A 23,540-nucleotide genomic window follows, 5' to 3' on the forward strand; every position below is an offset into this window, starting at 1 on the left:
GTTAAAAGAATCATTAGCTTTGTGTCACCCTGGGCCTCAGACAGCTTGAGATTAGCCTGGGCTAGGAGACCGGTCTCAAAACAAAACACAATCGTCCACGCTCCATAGATTCGTGCCTAAACCTGTAATCTCAGTACCACGGATGCTGAGACAGACGCCAGCCTTAACCGTGTCAAAATAAAACCACCCCTCCGAGATAAGCTGATGGCCACAGATAAGGGGGTCGGTCAAGAGCTCCAACCTTCCTTCCTTCATCCATCCTGGGGATACGGAATCACGGCACTGAGGCATGGCAGACAAAAGCTCTAGCACAGGGCTTCGGTTTGCTTAAACTGACAATTTTGGGCTGTTTAGCTGGCTCAGCAGCTAAGAATGCTTGCTGTTCTTGAAGAGATCTGGGTCCCGTTCCGGGGACCCCACAGCCTAATGTCTTCTGAGGGCACTTACATAAATGCAAGCACTCACGCACGTAGAAAAACCTAAAAGGAAAGCCAGTACTTAACCCTTCTTCCATCGTGACACCATAAAGTCTCACAGACTTGCCCAAACTTTCAAAAATTGCTATTGCACGTTTTCCTCTTCAATCCCCGAGTTGTGCTCTTTCATTTATGCGGTGCATGTCAGTTCGGTGCGCTAATGAAGCTGTGGACTGCCAAACTCGGATGGGTACTTGTGAACACGGTCATCGGCAAGTTGTACTCTTACGCATTCGTTGTCCGTGTTGAATTCAACACCACACATAACTTCTCTTTGGTTTTTCAAGACGGGATTTCTCTGTGTAACCTTGGCTGTCCTGGACTTTGTCGACCAGACTGGCCTTGAACTCACAGAAATCCGCCTACATCCCCCTCCTGAGTGCTGGGACTAAAAGTGTGCCCACCGTGAACAGTTGCCAAGGTTTTCTTGTCCAATTGTTTGCTCATATATCCACAAAGCTGTAAGCTATGGACTTTGTCTTTCCTCATCGCTAATAAAACTGACCAGTGGGATATGAAAAGATAGCTGTTAACTGCACACATCATCAATGTCTCAACCTGTGTCCCTGACCACAACCCTGTTTCCTCAGGTGTTAAAAAGGTAACAGAAAAACTTTTCTGGACTCACATAAAAGTTACTTATTTCAGTATGGCAGAACTGCTAACCTCCAGAAAGTTACCTAGAGAAAGTAAACCTCCGAATTAATTTGGGTGTGGGTTGGGGCAGTTCTTGGGTTTTCTTCTGGAGTCTAGCTATGCAGTCCATACTGACCTCAAATTCGGACTACTCTACTCACCCTTCCAAGCATTGGGATTATTCATGTGAAATGAATATTCAGTTTTTGGGGTCTCTGTTAACATTTAGTAACCTGTACCTTACTGTAACCATCACATCAACACTTGAGATAAACACTGTGACAAAAAAACAAGGTAACAGACTAACAAATACGGGAAGGTCAAGATCCAGTTTGAAACGTTATTTTATTTTAGCATATTTGAATATTAACCATGTATCTTTAAGCAGAAAGCCCCTTTATCTTCTATTATTTTTCTTATATTATTTTTAGTGAAAAAAATATCCCAATATTTCTGGTGTAGAAATGATACTGAGTCTTTATGGAAAAAAATGAAGACTATTTTTTCTATCTGTGGAACTCAGAAATCTAAAAGCACAGGACGGTTTTCAGAAGAGCAATTTCACATAGTATTTTCAGTATTAGAATATAATTAGGGCATAATTAGGGTAGTAAGAGTCCAAAAGAAACTGATCTTCAGTGAAGCACAGCACATCAGGGAAATTTTATGAAAGAACACACTTAAACTAAAGAACATCGTGCAAAATTCAAGAATATGTGATGAATGTTTGTCAGTGACTGTAAATGCATGTTCTGTTCAAATACAGCTTTCCTTACATGTAACAAGATGCATCTCTGGCTGCTTTATGAGCAGTTAAAACCTGCATAGACATTATGTTCGAATCTAAACACACATTCTGTGGGTTTATTGTTTTCTTTATCCTTGCAGCAGAAGGAAAGAGAAAAACCAGGCATTAAATAATCACGGTATTTAAGAGCTAAATAGGGCAAATGAATCTTTCATCATATGTAAACAATTTATACTCTTCAAAATACAAAGATGTATACTTCAACATAAATTCTAAAATCGCAAGTTTCTCAATTTCACAAGCATATCCAAAAAGGGAATCCTTCCTTTTGATACAATAGGAGCTCACAAGAGTAAAACTTAAAGATTTAAGTAAGCAACCCCATAGCCAAGAAAGATAGCAGAGCTGTTACAGGTATAACCCTACAATTATCATATGTATTATATATGAAATTAAACTAGCAATACATATGCTTCCACAATTATGCTGTGAATGATAGAAGTGATGTTAGTGAGAAGACTCTCTAGCTCAAGATTTAGCGGACAAGCAGACAGGGATATATTTTGATAGCAAAGGTAACTTCTGACAGAAACACAGAAATTACTCTTTTTCCTCTATGTGTGAATGATATGGAACATTTATTTGAAACAGTGGACAACAGCAGAGCTAGGTAATCTAACTCCACTGTAACACTTAAAAAATAAATCGCCCCACAGCACAGTTTAAGATTTAAATGCAGCCTACACAAGGTCAAACAAAATCTAGGACTTGCTGCTGCTCTGCCCAACACTTCAGTGCTACCCAGGTCAGATCCAAATACTGGTGGTCCCAAGAGATTCACTGAAATAGATCATTTTGAAATAAAACATTAAAAAAGACAAATCAAGATGCTTTAGTAACCATATGTCCAACTCCATCAACTTAAATGTGTTTTATTTGCTTCCCACTAACAAATCTTTATTTCAATCATGAGAGCATGAGTCATCCACATTTAGCTTCCTTGCCCCGTAATTCAAAGGAAAAAACCAAAAAGATTAGCAAAGAAAAATGTTACGAATTGACACCCCCTACATTTTTAAAAAATATGTTTAAGGTTGAAAAATGTTTTAAGTTTGTAATTCCTAATAGGAAAACATTATCTGCATGAACGCCCTAATGGCAAACCTCAGTGAAATGCTTCAGCCACATTTGATGCAGAAGGGTAGGGATTATCTTCCAAGCGCCCAGCTCTCTCGGTAAGGTCAGAGGTACACTGGTTTGTATTATTGCAACATCCAGTAAGTGAGCTAAGCTGCTCTTCATTCAGCAAGGGCTTTGTTTGACATTATGCTTGACCTCCAAACTTGGCTGACAATTTACTGATGAGATTCATAACCTTTGGATTGCTCTGATATTTTGACATATTAGCTGGGTTCTGGGCCACATCCTGGAAAGCCACCATGACTTCTGGATCCTGAAGGAAAAAAAAAAAAAGATGATGGAGGTTTAAATTTTTAGTTATGTCTGGGTTTTGTAACTGACTTAAAGTGCCCAATGGCAAACCACTGTAAAATGTTTCAGCCACACTGATATACAAGGGCCAGGATTATCTTGAAGCACTTCAGCTCATCAAACTAATTCTGTAACTTGAACTAAAAATAATGAAAACGAAAGCACATACAACATGGATAAAAAAGAAACATGAACTACTGTTCCCTAAACTGAAATTTTAAAAACTTAACTTTTAAGCTGGGGCTCAACAGTTAAAAGAGTCCTAGCTGCTCTCAGTTGGCTTCCAAACACTTACACCAGGCAACAGGCAGCTCACAGCCAACAGTCTGGGACTCCAGCTCTAGGGTATCTGGTAGCATATACTGATACCCACACACACTTCATATACATAAACACAAGCACATATATTTATACACAAAAATGAAATGGAGGTCAGATGGTCCAGTGTGTAAAAGCGCTGGTTGTTCCTGCAAAGGAGCTGGCTTGTGCTCCCAGTACACATATAACTTAAAACTATTTGTAACTTCAGTGATGGCCTCTGCTGACCTCCAAGGGTATTGCAGGTATGTCATGCCCAGACATATATACAAATAAATGTTCTAGACGAAAACTAAAAATAAATAAATCTTTAAAAAAACTAATCTCAATTTAGAAAGAAAATGCCCCCCTGCGAAATTAGCTACTTGATAACTGAGGGAAAACAGTGAAGTGTGCTATCATCACACAGAAGTAGAAAAAGAAATGCCTGCTGAGCCTAACTTTGTTCTCCCGAATCTTACCTGCATGGCTGCAAGAACCTCTGGATCACTGAGGATTTCATTGAGTCCAGGCATTCCTGCCATTCCGGGCATGCCCCCTCCCATTCCAGGCATTCCTCCAGGAAAATTACCAGGCATTCCCCCAGGAAAACCACCTACAAGAATAATGAAATAATTATGGACGCAAACAAGTTATTATTAACCAACTCCAATGCTCAAGTGCACACACAAGAAAAAAAGGACAATATTCGGCAGTCTGTACAGTCTATCAAGCACAATTTCTAGCTTTTCCCAACAGCAAAGCTTTAAATCAGACTATTACTTTCTGGATTTTTTTTTTTTTTAATTTCTTAGAATTGCTCAACAAAATTAATCTTGCCTAAAAAATAAAAAAATCACCAGGAGTGGTAGTGCACATCTTTAATCCCAGCACTCAGGAGGCAGAGTCAGGAGGATCTCCTGTAAGTTCAAGGCCAGGCTAGCCTACAAAACCAGTTCAAGGGCAGCCAATGCTGTCCCAAAAAACAAACAATATAAACAAAGAAAAAAATGAGAGAATATGTGGTGATCCTCCCAAAACATGAATGCCAGGCATGTCAACACTGTTTTTCTCTTTTAGGGAGGGAGGGAGGAGTGAGATGTTTGAATGGAGTGCCTGCCCTGGACAGCACTGTTACGTGCATAGCTAGCAGTATTATGCACAGCCCACGCTGGCCTGGAACTCTTGGCTTCCTGCCTCAGCACCCTCAATGCTCCGATGGCAGGTGTGCATCCCAGGCTGGCCCAATCCTCTTTCAATTTCTCATTCTTCAATATTATTTGTTTCAATTTAAAGTTAACTTCTATCAGCCTATGCTTGTTTTAAGACATTTTGACATTTACCTAGAATAATCTCACTTCAAGTCTTACCTAAAATAGGGATTACAAAAATTTATTGATTGATTTCTTTCTCTTTTTAGTTTGTTGAGATACTCTTATAGAGCCTGAGCTGGCTCAAAACTTGCTCCATTTTGCCAGTTTAGAAATCCTGAGCCTCCTGCCTCCACCTCCTAAGGTCTGTGTCCTTAGGAGGGTTATTATTGCTGTGATGAAACACCCTAACCAACAGCAAGCTGGGGAGGAAAGGGTTTATTTGGCTTACACTACATATCACTGTTTATCATCAAAGGAAGTCAGGACAGGAACTCAAACAGAGCAGGAGCCCAGAAACAGGAGCTAATGCAGAGGCCATGGAAAGGTGCTGCTTACCAGACTGCTCCCAATGGATTGCTCAGCCTGCTTTCTTATAGAACCCAGGACCACTACACCTGGGACCCACAGCGAGCAGAGCCCTCCCCTATGAAATCACTAACTGAGAAAATGCCTTACAGCTGGAGCATATGGACGCGTTTTCTCAATTGAGGATCCTTCCTTTCAGATGATTCCAGCTTGTGTCAAGTTGACATAAAACTAGCCAGAGCAGTCTGAGATAAGGAAGCAGTGTGCTTCACCAGGCCAGGTGAATCTATGTGTTTACGAGTCCCATTCTAAACAATTAAAATCCTTAAGTGATAATATACTATATATATAGTATATACACATATGTATACATGTGTATATATACACATATGTATGTGTATATACATATATGTATATACATACATACATACATACATACACATATATATGTATATACACACATATATATGTATATTTATATAAAACCATTGGGGTTTTGTTCTGTTTGGCTGAGATCTCACCTAGCCTGAAATTCATGGCAGTCCTTCTCAGGGAGGCAGACACAGGCAGATCTCTGTGAGTTTGAGGCTACCCTGGTCTACAAAGTAAATACAGGACAGCCAGGGCTCTATTATACAGAGAAAAGTGTATTATAATTCAAGCTATAAAAGGGAAGTAATGCGGGCTGGAGCGATGGCTCAGCGGTTAAGAGCACTGACTGTTCTTCCTAAAGGACCCAGGTTCAATTCCCAGCACCCACATGGCAGCTCACAACTGCCAGTAACTCCAGGATCTGACACTCACACAGACATGCAGGCAACACACCAGTGCACAAAGAAAAAATATATATAAATATTTTTTTAAAAAAGGGAAATAATGGCTCAGACTGTAGTTCAGAATTAAAAAAAAGAGCATTAAGAAATATAAAAAAAAAATGAAAAGGAAAAATAATGCTGTTTTTCTGTAACAAAAGAAGAAGAAAATGAACTTCACAAACATTAAAATTCTTTGGAGTTTCAGGATTGTCTCTGTCTCCCCATATACATACACACCCTTGAGCTCCCATTTGGGATATGTCTTAATCATTTATGCCACTAACAGGTCTTCCTTTAAAAATACCTGGGAAAGAGCCATACTGAGCTCCAGATTGTCTTCTGGCTTCTTCTTCCTTGAAGACAAAATGAAAACAAACTATGTAAGAGGAGAAGAGAAACAACAAAAAGAAAGCTTTCTTCCCATACCTAACTTGTCCACAGAAATCCACAAAGTCAAAATGAAAAATTAAGAAAGAAGACAGTAAGAATAATAAGGTCCAAGATTAACTCACGTCCCATCAAAATCCAGGTCCACCTGCCACTGAGCACTATTGACTAATGATTTCTAGCAGTTTTACTTCTCTGGAAGCTAAAGCACAAAGCAATTTATAGTATTTATATGCTTATACTTATAGGAGTTATGAATTCTCACTATAAACTCAACATGATAAGGGCATGGCTAAAGTATTTCCTAGGTTTAGCTCTTCCACATTCTCCCAGGAAAGTGTAAAATAACACAGGCTTCCTGAGCTGTTTTAAAGACCAAGGAAAAGCTAACTGGAACTTTCCTTCACATCCAGTTAGAAACAATCATCAAGATGGACTGTATTCCAGTGGTACAGCACTTGTCTACCATGTGTGAGGCACCAACTCAATCCCCAGGATATGAAGGGGAGGAAACCAATTAACTACATGCATATATGTATATTTTGTATAAACTGTACTATGACAAATATATATGCATATATACTTATTAAATGACCCTCAAATTAAGATTTACAATTACAGAGCTATATGTCCTTTCTTTTAACAATGTTGGAAACAAGTAGGTTACAACTGATAGAACCAATTGTTGTATAACAGTTTCCTCCAAAATTTTAACAGTCCATCCCTACAGTGGAGCTGTTTAAACAAAAAGGTAAAAAAAAAACTCAAAATAGCTTTAGAAGTCCCTGAAAGTAACCAGATTCAATAGGTCCTCTCTCTCCCAAGAGTAAAAAACTCAGGCTAACGAGAGTTACTCAGAGCAAAGCTAAGCCAAGTCACAAAGACTTTTTTTTTTTTTTTTAAAGATTTATTTATTTACAACATTCTGCCTGTATATCACATCTTACTAATAGATGGTTGTGAGCCACCATGTGGTTGCTGGGAACTGAACTCAGGACCTTTGGAAGAACAGCAAGTATTCTTAACCTCTGAGCTATCACGCCAGCCCCACAAAGACTCTTGAGACCAGTATAGCTACCTGGAAGAGATCATTTGGAAAGGTCACTACTCTGTAACCTGTTGAGCTGCCTGCAGGCTGTGCGGTTGTACTTCAGGTTCTCAGCTTTTGTGAGCTGTCACATATGCTGGGGTGGGCTTTGGTGATGCAGCTATCTTTGAGTCATTTTTTCTCCTGCAAATAACCTCTCCGCATATTCTTGTAACTCCAATAAAACTCATGCTTCACCAAGCTGGATTTTATAGCCATACTGTCTGTCATGGCTCCCTAACTGGGGTGATACAATGTGCGCAGGGTCTCCCCAAGAATAGCCTTGCCATACAGCACTAACACACCAAGCTACATGGGCATGAGCAAACTAGGGAAAAGAAGGACAGTATCAACAATTCTAGGACAAACTATTAAAAATCTCTTTCTACATTTCTGCAATACAACTGTAGAATTTTCCCCTTGAGACAAGACTAAGTATCCAATGCTGTCGTGAAGCAGAAAGTCCTTCCTCTCCTCCCCCTTTGGCCTCATGAATGCCAGGATTAGAGAAATATCCACAATGTACAGCTACAATTATTTTTAAGAAGCATGAAAACACTGTTGAAAAGAAAAAAACATCAAACACACACAGGGGAAGAATTCTATGGGAAGAGACTAGTACCCACACAAAGCAGCAGAACTACTGGATTTTAATTAACCTGGCCAAAAAATTTTGGTTTGTCCTGCTGGGAAATTGCTCTGTAAGTCATACTCTTGGCCCAAGTTTGCAATTTTAAAAGAACAAATAAATGTTAATTAGTGAAATACAAGCTCACTTAAGACTAAAAAGAAAGGATAGAATGAAAGGAAGAAAGACTCCTTTCAAAGAGTATCACCCCACACACTGCAGCCATACGCAAGGAACAGTATCCTAAGTCGACTCCAATGGCTGAGCTATAGGAATTTACCCTTTGGGCTCTCTCATGCTCTTCTCGAGCCTTTTTCACCCTTTCTATTCTTTCTTTTATCTCTCGCTCTTCACGTTTTCGCTCATACTTTCTTCGATGTTCAGCAATTTTTTGAGCCTGGAAAAAAGAACCATAAGAAATAAGTTTGCCCAAAATGTTTGATCAAGTCAAGTGAAGTTTGGAAGAGTTATGTCTTCAGAGCCTGTGTGGTGGTACACTCCTTTAGCACTTGGGAAGCGGAGGCACGTGGATCTCTGAATTCCAGGCCAGTCTGATCTACAAAGTGAGTCCAGGACAGCCAGGGCTACACAGAGAAACCCTGCCTCAAAAACCAACCAAACAAAAAGAGTTACTTCTTCTAATAGTGATTTAATATATATAGCTCTAAGAAATGACAGATTCATCATAACAGAAAAAAAAACCCTAACTCATGGAAGCTGGAGGGAGAGACTAAGAAGGTCCCACCCCACCCTGAGGGGCAACAGGCAACTGATAGTTGATGGTGGTGGAAGAAACATTTTTTTTTAGTTGTACACTGGTAAGGTGCCTGTGCTCCTGTAAATAACCTCATCCATGATATCAAAAAATTTCTAAAAAAACTCAATGGATTAAGAAAACACACACAGGAGCATGCTAGAAGGAAAAGGGTAATGGGAAGCAAGAATGACTAAAACACATTATATACATGTAAATGAGAATCCTTATTACATGTGATTCACATAAATGAATGGACTCATTAAAAAATTAATATAAAGCGAAGCTCCAAGAACAATGTCAAGTGCATTAGACACTATGAAACAAGAAGAGCCTAGGACATACAGTTGAAAAGAAATCTTCTAATCTCAAACAGATGCCAAAGCTCAAGAATAAATACATTTCAAATGTTAGGACAATTCTTGCTTGATGGCCTCCACCCACTACACAGTACTTATGATTCACAAATCAGTTCAGCAGAAAAGCTATATCATCAAAGACAGCTGCCACACAAAGGCGGATACTCCATACACATATCAAGTATTTATGCAGTCTGAAGTGGGGGACATCTATGAAGTGAGGGACAACGGAGTGTTGGAGAGCTCAATGGTTAAGAACACTCACTGCTCTTGCACAAGCCCTGAGTCTGATTTTTAGTACCCAGTTCCAGATGATTCAATGTCCCCTTCTGTCCCTTGTGGGCATCGCAGGAACATGGTAACCAGATATACATGCAACAAAAAACCCATATACATAAAATAATTTCTTAAAAAGTGTGGGACAAGGCCAGATAGTTTTGTGTTTAAGTACATGATTAACATACACAAAGCCCTGATTTTGACCCTGCAGAATCACCCAAAAAGTGGTAGAAGGCACAAAAATAGTCCTTTCAAATTGCTTTGGAGATGACAGTTGATATTCAAATGTTACACTAGTGTCTGCACAAATATGTTTTGAACTTTATACTCTAGAATATGTTCAACAACTAGTTTGCTGTTTCCTGTGATTAAAAAAAGGGGGGGGAGCACCTGAGATGGCTTAGAGTTACAAAATACTGCTACAAAATATTGGTGTCTTCAGTTTAACCCCTAGAACCTAATGGAGGAGAAAAATGACTTTTTCAGTCTCTACACACACCACCTTACACATCATATACACACAAACACCAATAATAAATAAAAGATAAAAAGCTCCATTAGTCAAATTAAGTCTGATAATTAAATTCAATTAAATCTCTATATTAAAACATTTAAGGAGCCAGGCATAGAGGTGCATACCTTTAATCCCAGCACTTGGAAGGCAGAGGCAAATGAATCTCTGTGAGTTCAAGTCCAGCCCGGTCTAAGACAGGCAGGGCTTATTACAAAAAGAAACCCTATCTCAAAATTTAAAAGAAAAGAAAAAAAAAAAATTGAGAGCTGGAGAGATGGCTCAGAGGTTAAAAGTACTGCTACTCTTCCAGAGGTCCTGAGTTCAATTCCCAGCAACCACATGGTGGCTCACAACCATCTGTAATGAAATTTAATTCCCTCTTCTGATGTGTGTGAAAACAGAGCATTCATATACATAAAAATAATAAATCTCAAAAAAATTTAAGGATAAATACACTGATAGGCAATTTCTATCTTTCTCACTCAGTCACTCTTTTGAATAGGGATTGAATCTGGGACTTTCTAAATGCTACATAAGCACTCCACCACTGAGTTATTTTTATCCCCAGTCCATAGTTCTAAATTAAAAAAAAAAAAGACTTGTAGCTGGGTGTAGTGACAGAGGCTTTTAATCCCAGGACTGGGAGAAGGGCCGGCAGATCTCTGAGTTTGAGGGCAGCCTGGTTTACAAAGTGAGTTTCAGGACAACCAGGGATACACAGAGAAAGCCTGTCTTGAAAAAAAGTTGAAGTTAAGCTTAGAAAGCCTTTCTCCTTTGTACACATCACACCTATTACTGAAGGCTTGCAGGAAAGTCATACAGGGGAGCTGGAGAGATGACTCAGCCGTTAAGAGCACTGGCTGCTCTTCCAGAGGTCCTGAGTTCAATTCCCAGCACCCACATGGTGACTCACAACCATCTATAATGTGTGACCTGATGTCCTCTCTTCTGGTGTGCAGGTGTACATGCAGACAATGCATTTGTATACATAAAATAAATGGATAAATCTTAAAAAATAAAAGGTCAGACAGCCTGTTCTCTAACACAGCATCCAAAAGAAGCATGACAGACTAATAAGGCTTCCAAGCAGAGCTTACCATTAATGATTTAACTTCTACATGCTCCTTCACCTGTTTTTCAGGAGATTATGAGCTTCCAGACAAGCAAAGCCATAGAGCTGTGAAGATTGAATGACATACCCGAGGTTGAACTTCTTTGAGCACTGCACTAGCATCCTCGTCATAATCCAGTTTACAGGCAAGAGCAAGATCATGAGCTGCTTCTTCCCAGTGGCCCAGGAGTCTGAAATAGATGGAAATTCGCTTACAAAATGTATAAATCAGGGAACTCTTCAGCTAAATTTTTTTTAATATTCTTTTTTTTTTTTTAGTTTCTTTTAGGTATATGAATGCTCTATCTGCACGTACACTGGCATTCTAGAAGCGGGCATCAAATCACACTATAGATGGTTGTGGGAGCTGGAGAGACGGCTCAGAGGTTAAGAGCACTGGCTGCTCTTCCAAAGGTCCCGAGTTCAATTCCCAGCAACCACATGGTAGCTCACAACCATCCCTAGTGAGATCTGGGGCTCTCTTCTGGAGTGTAGGCATACATCCAGGCAGAGTACTGTATAAATAATAAATAAAATATATCTTTAAAAAAAATAAAAAATAAATAAAAAATAAAATAGATGGTTGTGAATCACCACGTGGTTGCTAGGAATTGAACTCAGGATCTCTGGAAGAGCAGACAGTGCTCTTAACAACTGAGCCATTTCCCCAGCCCCTTCAGTTAATTTTTAACTATAAAATTTTTTTCAACCAAGATAAAAGCTGTCACAGAGCACAACCCGAATCCCAGCACTTGAAAGGAAGAGGCGGGCAGATCTTTGTGAGGCCAGACTGGTCTAAAAAGCAAATTCTAGAACAGCTAGGGCTATACAGACACTCTGTCTTGAAACCCTCTTCCAGCCCCCAAAGGAAAAAAAAGAAAGAAAATGGGGTGGAGAACTTATATACCATGACATGAAATACTGTCGTTTATTACAAGAATAATGTAATAAAAAATGGTAAGGCAAACCCTAAACCCAAATATAAACAATGAGATTATCATACATTTACAACACACACAAACTGAAATTATCTTTCTAAATATATTGTTTTAGTCACATATTTTAAATGGAGTATGTTCTTAAGGACAATCGTAACAGGCAAGAAAATCTTCATAGTTTACTTGGAGAGTATGCTGTGTTAAGGTATTAACTACCAAACACTGTTACTTATATGGTAGGCTTAAAAAATTAGGAACAAAGATTGAGAAGATAAACATTTTTAAATTGAAAATCTCAGCATAAATGTAACTTTAAATTTTTCATTTAAATCATGAACTTAGACATTTTTTCTTATCTAAGTTTATTGAAGTGACAGTAAAGACAGTAACAATAACAGCAGGTGGACACACAAATTTTAGTGTCCACAAAAATGAACTACGGTTTCTTTAAAAAATGGCTTATCTTGGGGCTGGAGAGATGGCTCAGTGGTTAAGAGCACTGTCTGCTCTTCCAAACAACCTGGGTTCAATTCCGAGCGCCCACATGCAGCTCACAATTGTCTGTAACACAAATTCCAAGGGATCTGATACCTTCACACTAATACACATAAAATAAAAAATTTAAAAAAAAAGGTTTATCTTAAATCTATAAACAGCCAGGTACAAGCCCATGCTCATATCAGAGAACAAGACACCATCTGAGGACTAGTGACTGACTTCAAAGAAACCAACAGTAATGTGTAAGCTTTTCCTACACCCATGCAGCATTAATAAATTTTATTTCAACCTTTTTACCTTTCTCTGACATGCCTTCAGAAAAATCACTACTGTGAGTAATTTAATACAGCTGTGTAAAGAATATTCTTTTTTTATGAAAATTTTTCTTTATTATTATTATTATTTATTACAATTTATTCACTTTGTATCCCGGATGTACCCCTCCCTCTCATCTCCTCCTATTCCTCTTTCTTTCCCTCTTATGCCCTTTCCCTAGTCCACTGATAGGGGAGGTCCTCCTCCCCTACGAGCTGACCCTAGCCTATCAGGTCTCATCAGGACTGTCTGGATCCTCTTTCTTTGTGGCCTAGTAAGACCTCATCGAGAACATCCATTCTTATCTCTACTCACACTTGGCCATATCAGCATCTCCATCTACCTCAGAGTCACTGGACTTTTTGAAAAGTCCCAGTAACGAATACAAAGGTTTCAAGCTAGGGTATTCAATATGTGTCCATTATCTCTTCTTGGATTCTTGAGGTAAAATAAAACCATCTTGTCTTATACGTGCCTATGTGATTCAATTCTGCTGAGCGATTTTAAGCAGAAGGAGTAAAATCTAATTCTTCATACTGAACACATTATGTTGAAATAAAAGCACTTAGGCAAAATGTGAGCAAAGCATGTAAAATTATATTTAAATTAAGTTTTAAAAAGCTTACTTTGTGCCTGTGTGTAAGTGTTATACACAGTCTCAAATGTCATTTCTCAGGTGCAGTCCACTTCTGTTTCTAGATGCTGGCCTCTAACTTTCCAGGAGGCAAGCCCCAGATATTTACTGACCTGTTTCCAGCCTCCATAACACCACACTCAGCCTTTGTTTGTCCATTTGGTTGGTTGGTTGGTTGGTTTTTATTTCTGAGACAGTGTTGGTATAATGTTCTTTTGAAATGTATGCACCTTACCCTTGTTCATTCAAATGCTGATTCCCCCCCCCCCATTCTCTGGTTTCAATTGGATATTGCATTGTGATACTTATTCTAAGCATCCTGTCTCAACTGTGTGTAAACAGGCCAAAATAAAACAACTAGCCACAATGTTGTGCAAAGAAAGGAGCCAGAGGACAGGAAAGAGGGGAGGAGCTAGAGGGCAGGAAATGAGTGTGAGGAGAAAGGGAAAGAGGAGAGAGCTAGGAAAACAGAGCTGGAGGACAGATCTTAGAACGACATGGAGAGATGGACTGGACCTAATATATCACTAAAAGCAAGTATAATGTGGGAAATCTAAATGTTAGGAAACTAAGAGGCCTTGGAGGTTTAGCAGGGAGTAACTATTGCCCAGCATTGTGTTCTAGGTTAACTAAATAAACCCAGTCTCTGTGTGGTGATTTGGTTATGGCTGTTTAGGATTAATAACAGCTTTACCAGAAGATATATTAATAGTAAATATTATTCGCCATACCTACAACAAGACAGGGATTCTCTGTGTAGCCCTGGTTATCCTGGAACTCAGTCTGTAAACCAGGCTGGGCTCAAATTCAGAGATCAGCCTCCCTGCTTCCCCAGTGCTGCTGGGATTAAAGGCATGCACCACCATGCCCAGCTTTTTAGAACGTGGATTCTATGGGTCAAACTCAGTTCTCTGAGCACCTTACTGGCTGAGCCATTTCCCCAGCATTATTTACTTATTTACCTGTGTGCTTTCCCTCGCCATTTGTATGGCTGAGCCGAATCAGGATTTATTTCAATGGCTCTGTCACAGTCTCGGATGGCAGCATTTGGCTTCTGTAATTTGACGAAGACACTATAAGACAAAGGTAGCATTAAAAAAAACTATCAAAGAGATACCGTCTCAAAAAAAAAAAAAAAAAAAAGAAAGAAAAAGAAAAGAAAAACTTCATTTCAAACAATAAAACCTTTCAGAGTCCTACAAAATCAAAATTATTAAAAAAAAAAAAAAAGTAAAAGAAGTCCACAAAAGGTACTTTGTACTTAAGTGTTCTTATTCTTACCTGGCTCTCTTGGCATACAGAATAGCCAAACGAGGATTTAGTTTGATGGCGTCTGTGAACAAGTCAATGGCTTTCTGCAGCTCACCTGAAATGAAATAAAACTTACTAAGAAATGTCCGGAAGACAGAAATATTAATAAAATATTTTGGCTTCTTTTCTAATTAAGAATTATATACTCTTTCTTGATCTATTTTTTAAAAAAGAGAAAAGACCCCAGGTGTGGTGGCAAATGTCTTTCATCCCAGCACTCAGGAAGGCAGAGGCAGGAGTATTGCTGGAAGTTTGAGGCCAGCCTGGTGTACAAAACAAGCCCAGGATAGCCAAGGCTACACAGAAAAACCCTGTCTTGGAAAAAAACAAAGAGAGAAAGAGAAAAAATTGGTATTAGAGGGGAGATATGGCTTAGGGGCACCTCTTCCCAACAAGCACTGTCAGTAACTAGTACCATTTTCAAATCAGGGACTGGAGACAGACACCTTAGTGGTTAGAACACTGCTATTCCAGAAGACGCAGGTCCAATGTCCAGTACCCACACATGGGCTCACAACTAACCACCTACAGCCCAAGTCCCTGAAGATCAAACGCCTTCTTCAGGCCTCCACGGCACTAAGCACACCAGTCAGCAAAGCACCCATTCCCATAAGGTAATAAAAATAATTTAAAAAATATTTAGAAGAAGAAGAAAAAGACAAAACAAGATTGTGCATATTTGTAAACTCCAGCACCCATGAAGCAGAAGTCAGCGGACTGCAAATTGGAGACAAGCCTAGGCTACATACACAACTGGTCCCGGGAAATCTAGAAATATAGGGACACTGCTTAAAAAAAAAAAAAACAAAGACCCACACAGTAGGAGAGAACAAACTTCTAAAAGTGGTCCTCTGAGCTCTACACATGTACTCGGTATGTGTAACCCATCCCCAAGCAAAAACTAAATAAAAGGGGAGTGCAACAACAGCTAAGAAACTTACTGCTCTTGCAGAGGACCGTGGCTTATAACTGTTTATAACTTCAATTCCAGGGGATCTGATGTCCTATTCTGACCTCCAAGGGCACCAGACACACATGTAGTATACATACATGCATGCAGACAAAAACACTCACACCTATAACCAGGCAGTGGTGGCACACAACTTTAACCCCAGCACTCGAGAGACAGAGGCAGGTGCATCAATGTAAGTTTGAGGACAGCCTGGGCTACAAAGCATGTCTAGGATAGCCAGGGCTACAGAAAACCCTGTCTCAGGGTGCAGAAGAAAACAAAAACAAAACAAAACAAAAACCCACAAACATTACGGTAAAGTAAAAACTAGCACATTAGTTTTATGGCATTCATTTTAATTTTAATTTTACTTGCTAGAAGGATAGATTAAGCTTAATGAGGATAAAGTGTCCAAACTAATTTCACAGAATTGATAACAAGAATTTTCTCTTTATGAGAAACACCGTTTGAATGCACAAAAATAGAGCCATTTAAGCCATTAAGACATTGATCCTTATTCACTGTTACCATTACATAGCTCTTTGTGTGTTTGTATAAATGTATGTGAACATATTGGGGCATGCCCACGAAGGCAGGAAGATGGCATTGGATTCTTTAGAGCTGTACTTATGGGCATTTGTAAGCCATCCAACACAGGTGTTAGGATGCTAATTCCACTCTTAACCACTTAGCCATCTCTCCAGCCCAACATCCTTGGCTTTTTGCATAAAGAATTACGTTCACACCTGCCACAGACGGCCTCTGAAAGCCTCTGCCCTGCAGACTATCAAAGCAGATGCTGAGCCTGATGGCCAACTGTCCGGCAGAGTGAATGGAATTTTATGTAAGAAGTGGGAAATAGCAAGAGCTGGAGAGGACAGGAACTCCACAAGGAGAGCAACAGAACAAGAAAATTTGAATACAGGGAACTTCCCAGAGACTCATACTCCAACCAAGGACTATTCATGGAGATAACCTAGAACCCCTGCACAGACGTAGCCCATGGCAGTTCAGTGTCCAAGTGGGTTACCTAGTAATGGGAAGAGGGACTGCCTCTGACATGAACTGATTGGCCTGCTCTTTGATCACCTCCCCCTGAGGGGGGAGCAGCCTTACCAGGCCACAGAAGATGACAATGCAGCCACTCCTGATGAGACCTGATAGTCTAAGATCAGAAAGAAGGAGAGGGGGACCTCCCCTATCAGTGGACTTGGGGAGGGGTATGCATGCAGAAAGGGGAGGAAGGGGGGATCGGGAGGGGAGGAGGAAGGGGCTTATGGGGGGATACAAAATTAGTAAAGTGTAATTAATAATAATAACCAAAAAAATTACGTTCACTTATTCTTATTTACTTGTGCGTGCATGTATCAGGACTGATGACCTGAACCCACAGAGTTGAAAAAAGCCCATTTATTCAAATTGTTTTCTGACCTCTGTTAGTGTGCTCTCCCCCTTCACCAATAAATTTTTAAAAAAACCTCCCGTATACTAGTTGTGTAGACTTCCAACCTGGGGCCCAGAGAGAGTGTTAGCCACCCCATTCCTTTGCTGTGCCAGTACTTTATTGGTAGCATTGCTCCTGAAGTGCTGGAGGTCTCTACTGCCTATGTCTAAGCCACCGTTTTAGCCCTTCTTCATTCATTTTGTCACTTGCTTTTACAGATTGTCTTTCTTACAGTCTTAGCAAGATTTAACAACAATTATGCCATTTAACAGTTTTGTTTTCCTGTTTCCAGACCAGTTGTCAGTCCATGTGCATGTGTAAATTTCACCTAGTTCTGATAATAAAATTTGCGTGATTTTGTATGTCTGAGTAGATCAAAGATAACATTCTAAATCAGGTATTGCGAATATCACTTTAGCTTGGAAAAGCAGGTAATTAAGCACTTGAGGACACATACAGGTGCCTTACTCTGGATCCAGTTGTGACATCTAACAATGCTAGCTTTTCACTATAGTAGCAACTTGGGCTGAGTGTAAAATCTAAAAAGCATATAGTAATGACTGTTTCCAGAAAATAGCTTGCCAACATCTGACTTAGATAAATGGAAAAACAGTTTATTTGTTCAGGGAGATGGAGATGGAGAATAGATTTGGATATGGCGTGGGAATTAACTGTTGATCTTGATGCTTGGAACGGTAGAGCTTTTATGTGTGACTGTGTAATGGTACTGAAGGAAAATTTTAGTTTTAGGTTGTTTTCTTTTTAAAGATTTATTTATTTATTTTATGTATATGAGTGACAGAAGAGGGCACCAGATCACTTTATAAATGGTTGTGAGCTACCAGGTGGTTGTTGGGAATTGAATTCAGGACCTCTGGAAGAGCAGACAGTACTCAACCACTGGGCCATCTCTCCAGACCGAAAATTTTAGTTTTCATCATCGTAAACTTTGTTACCAGAAAGAATTACCTGTAACATATATATGTAGTAGTGATAAGGTGCTTCTGGATTGTTTTGTTTTGTTTTTGTTTTTTGTTTTTTTTTTTTTTGAGACAGGGTCTCAGTGTGTAGTCCTGGCTATCCTAGAACCCATTATGTAGACCAGGTTGGCCTTGAATTTGCAAAAATCGATCTGGCTAAGTACTGGGACTCTTAAAGCTGTGTGCCACCCACCCCTTCTGGCACTCATAAGACTTTTTTTTGTGTGTGTTTTGTTTTGTGAATGCTGTTGAAATCCCGTAATTACTAATTGGGTAAATATTTTTCTCAACAAAATTTGACATTTGTTTTAAAATTATGTAGTTGTCATACTACTGAGACTAAAACTGCACCATACAAAGAACTTTTTAAAAAACTGTTTTGTTGTTGTTGTTGAATAGCTTCTCTTAAAGGACTAGTTTAAGAAAACAGAAAACAGAAGCTTTTGGGCCAGCAAGATAGCTTTGAGGTAAAAGTGCTTGCTACCAGCCTGACAGTTTGAGTTTAATTCTTGGGACTCATGTGAGGTAAGGAGATAAACTTCTGAAAGTTGTCCTGATACATGCATGCACAAATAAATAAGAATAAATGAACGTAATTCTTTATGTAAAAAGCCAAGAATGTTGGGCTGGAGAGATGGCTAAGTGGTTAAGAGTGCTTGCCGTCCACTCTGGAATTAGCATCCTAGCACCTGTGTTGGGTGGCTTACAAATGCCCATAAGTACAGCTCTAAAGAATCCAATGCCATCTTCCTGCCTTCGTGGGCATGCCCCCAATATGTTCACATACATTTATACAAACACACAAAGAGCTATGTAATGGTAACAGTGAATAAAGATCAATGTCTTAATGGCTTAAATGGCTCTATTTTTGTGCATTCAAACGGTGTTTCTCATAAAGAGAAAATTCTTGTTATCAATTCTGTGAAATTAGTTTGGACACTTTATCCTCATTAAGCTTAATCTATCCTTCTAGCAAGTAAAATTAAAATTAAAATGAATACCATAAAACTAATGTGCTAGTTTTTACTTTACCGTAATGTTTGTGGGTTTTTGTTTTGTTTTGTTTTTGTTTTCTTCTGCACCCTGAGACAGGGTTTCTCTGTAGCCTTGGCTGTCCTGGAACATCTCATTCACTGGCTGCTGAAACTGCAAGCATATAAAACTTCAAGCATGTGTAACTTCACAGAGATAAACAGCCACTTAAGTAGCAGGACATAAAACTAATGTAGGAAAGGACTACAACAGTAGCTGTGAACAATGGATTTGAATTCAAGGTAAAACTGGTGAATAACTTTACAGAAAGTAGTAAAGCACCAGTACAAAACATTCTAAGACAGTGAAGATATGACTGGAACTTAAAAAAACCCAACAACAAAGCCCCCCCCCAAAAAGAGGTGTGAGGTATACAGGGCTGGCTAGCAAGAGGATAATAAAAGCGCTTTGCTTTAACATCAGGAGAGAACCTACTCCACTTATAAAAAGACGTGGGACTCAACCATTTAAAGTCCTTAAGCTTAATCTTCCTGAGAGGCTGGACAAAACACTCACACAGGCTGTGTGGGTGAGTGTGTATGTGGGCTGGGGGGACACACCTCCACTCCCAGCACTGAGGAGACTGAGGCAACAGGATCACAAGCAGATGCGTGCCACAACTACATCAAAAGGACTCTGTCTCTAAAAGACAAAAACAAACAAAATGTAAAATACAGATATTTATAGAATCTGTCCACAGTAGATGGGAACATCAGGATAAAACTTCGAATGTTGTGTAAACACACACACACAAAAATCGTAACCAGCAGTTCTTGGGTGTGAAGGTGGCTCATGAATTTAATCCGAGCATTTGGGTGGCAGAAGCAGGTGGATCTCTGCATGGTCTACATAGCAAGTTCCAGGCCATTTAGACCCTGTCTCAAAAAAAAAAAAAAAAGACAGTTCCAATAAAGGCCAAATAACCAATCAAAACTTCACAACACTAAGGCAACTGTAGAATACAAGAATAAGCAAGCAACAAGGACCTAAACTAAAAAGATGGTGCAATGAGCTGGGGGAAACGCCTCAGCACTCCTGAGGCTGGAGGAGAAGGATCTTGAGTTTTAAGGCCAAGCTCGGCTACCTACACAGTGGAAGTTCTACGGCAGCTGTGCTACAGAGACTAAACACCCAGCCCCACCACCAACGAGGCAAGAAGCCAGCATGGAACAAACACTGCTAAACTCATCCTAAAATAAAACTTTAGTCATCTTCTAGATCAAGTGCAAATGTACTTCAGCATGTGCCAGCACTACATAACTATGAGAGACACGCCCTCTATGTTATGAAGCAGTCCGCACCTGTTACTGGTACAGTCACAACAGTCCCAGGTTTAAGATCACTTGTTCTAACTGTAACTAAACGTAATTAATATCAACCCTTTGACAGTTTTAACACATTTTTAGGGGCTTGTCAGATTGCTCAGTGGTTATGAGCACTTGTTGCTTTCGTAAAAAACCCAAGTTTCCTTTTCAGCACCCACAGGGCAACTTTAATCACCTGTAACTCCAGTTCCAGGCAATTGGACACCCTCTCTTCTGGCTTCCACAGGCATCAGGCACATGCACGGTACATATTCATACACACAGACAAAACACTCAAACATTACAATTTTGGCAAGGGCAAGAGGAAGCATGCCAAGGAACACATGGGGGTCAAAGGACAACTTGCACAAGTTGGTTCTCTCCTTCCACCACAGGGGATCAAACTCAGGCCAGCTGGCTTGATATGCGTCCTTTTACATACTAAACCATATTACTGCCACCAACAGCAACTTTCTGAAGACCTAAAATGCATGGACTCTATTCCCATTCTAACAAGTGTTTGGTTTACAAACACCACTTGTCAAAGGCATCTTACGTCAAAAATTAGGGATTGCCAAAACTTTTCTTTTTAAGTACATTGGTGTTTTGTCAGGTCCCCTGGAAGTGGAGTTACAGGCAGGTGTGAGCTGCCATGTGGGTGCTGGGCCCTGAACACAAGTTCTCTGAAAGAGCAGCCAGTGCTCTTGACCACTGAGCCATCTATCTTTCCAGCCCCTTCTTTCATCCTTTTTGTTGCTGTTGTTTTGGTTCGTTTTTAGTTTTTGAAGAGAGCATTTCTCTGTGTCGCCCTGGCTGTCCTAACTTACTCTCTAGACCAGGCTGGCCTCGAACTCACAGAGATCCACCCACCTCTGCTTCTTTAGTGCTGGGACTTAAGGAGTAGGCAGCCACTGTCTGGCTCTCCTTTCATTTTTTTTTTTAAGATTTATTTATTTATAATGTATTTGATGTTCTGCTTGCATGTGTGCCTGCACAACAGAAGAGGGCAACAGATCTCATTATACGTGATTGTGAGCCACCATGTGGTTGCTGGGAATTGAACTCAGGGCCCCTCGAACAGTCAGTGCTCTTAACCTCTAAGCCATCTCCTCCTTTCGTCTTTTTAAAGCTGCTCCCAAGAAAAGCAAGGCCATTATAGGTGCAGGAAGAGGCTGAGTCAGATCTGTCCACATTAAGGCAACATAACTGATGTGAATGATTTTACCCTCCCTGCCATGAGGAAGAATGCAGTTGAATTAACAATCTAACATTTTCAGTATGAGAAGACAGTCAATCTCGACATTTACACTATCAACAGTTACTGTAGTAGGGAAAGAATATTTCCCCTACTACAGTAAAAAGAACATACTACTCACCATCATTTAGAGCTTCAATGGCAGCCCCCTTCTTTTCATTTGCTTGATCCATCATCTCGTCAGTTATCTAAGAGGAAATTGAAGGTTATCTCAGAAATAGTGAAGCAATTATGACAAGTATGATTTTTTTTTTTTTAGACAGGGTTTCTCTGTGTAACCCTAGCTGTCCTGAACTCACTTGGTAGACCAGACTGGCCTCTAACTCACAGAGATCCACCTGCCTCTACCTCCCAGAGTGCTGGAATTAAAAGCGTGGGCCACTGCACCCGGCTTCGTATCTGGACTTTCTTAAGGGTGACAAGTCACTCACTATCCATATATTCATGCACTTATCTCCAGTACTGAAAAACTATAGAAATATCCTTACAATGAAAACTGGACTTACCCCAAAGAACCCAAACACCCTAACAAGTCCTACGCCCTCTTTCCCCTCTAATGTTCTGTCTCTCCTACCTGGTGCTTGGGTGTTGGAAGGAACCGGGGTAGAGAAGGGTGGTAGATATGAGAAACCAATAAAATAGAGCTAACAGGTAACTTTTTGTCTTGTTTTGTTTTTTTGAGACAGGGTTCCTCTGTGTAGCCTTGGCTGTCTTAACCTGCAGGTACTGACTAAGAAAATGCTCTCCCAAGCATTAAAAGTACACCTTTAACCCCAGTACTCAAGAGGCAGAGTAGGAGAATTTTTTAGTTCAAAGCCAACCTGGTCTACATGATGAATCCCAAAACTTTAACAGAACTACATAGCAAGACCCTGCCTTGTTTTTGGTGACAGAACAGGAGAAGGAAATGGAAATAATTTGTTAAGACTAAGAACAGAAAGAAAAGCTAGCTATCTTATATCTAACTAGAAAGTTCAATGAAACTGACAAGTCAACTCAATCTGTAAAACAAGACTCAAAAACCTCAAACAAAACAGATGTGGTAGTATTCACCTTAATCCCAGCGTTTAAGAGGTAGAGATAGAAGCAAAAACACCTCAACATCCAAGGCCACCTTGGTTACTGAGTTAAGACCCATAGGATTCAAAAACAAAAACAAAAAACCCACAAATTTTTTGTATACCACATAAAATTGCCTGAAACAGAAATCAAGCCTATAAAACAGTTTCCAAGATCACACAAGATTCCCAAAAACAAGAAAAAATAAAATTCTATTAAAGAAACAAAGTCTTCCAAGAAAATTTTATGTCACACATATAAAAAGGCTACGTATCTATGGGCAACCCAGGACATACAAATCAAAGAAAATGTGTATTTGTCTCACTGAGTCTGGCATATTTCACTTAATAGGATTTCCAGGTGGACCTCTTTTCCAGCAAACAATACAATTTCATTCTTCGTTATGGTTTAGTAAAAGGCTCATCGTAAGAGGTAGTGTTTCCCCAACTGCACTTAAACTTAATGCAACTCTAATCACATCTCCCTACCCCATCTCTCTCAACCCCAAAGGTGTGTGTGTGTGTGTGTGTGTGTGTGTGTGTGTGTGTGTGTGTGTG

At 39.7% G+C, this 23,540-nt stretch overlaps 1 protein-coding gene across 1 annotated transcript in view; it reads right to left on the reverse strand.

The window, feature by feature from the left end:
* Window positions 1-2,776: 2,776 nt before the first annotated feature.
* The window catches only part of St13 (ST13 Hsp70 interacting protein), a 35,831-nt gene continuing 15,067 nt past the window's right edge, over window positions 2,777-23,540 (reverse strand). The window contains exons 5-12 of the mRNA XM_055603054.1: window positions 22,046-22,112; window positions 14,928-15,012; window positions 14,609-14,719; window positions 11,350-11,452; window positions 8,525-8,641; window positions 6,447-6,495; window positions 4,131-4,264; window positions 2,777-3,313 (exon numbers count right to left, since the gene is read on the reverse strand). Coding sequence (XP_055459029.1) covers window positions 3,185-3,313; window positions 4,131-4,264; window positions 6,447-6,495; window positions 8,525-8,641; window positions 11,350-11,452; window positions 14,609-14,719; window positions 14,928-15,012; window positions 22,046-22,112 — 795 coding nt within the window. The 3' untranslated portion in view covers window positions 2,777-3,184. The remainder of the gene's footprint in view (window positions 3,314-4,130; window positions 4,265-6,446; window positions 6,496-8,524; window positions 8,642-11,349; window positions 11,453-14,608; window positions 14,720-14,927; window positions 15,013-22,045; window positions 22,113-23,540) is intronic.

This window comes from Psammomys obesus, unplaced genomic scaffold (genome assembly GCF_907164565.1).
Source record: "Psammomys obesus unplaced genomic scaffold, mPsaObe1.curated_primary_1811, whole genome shotgun sequence".
NCBI lineage: Eukaryota > Metazoa > Chordata > Mammalia > Rodentia > Muridae > Psammomys > Psammomys obesus.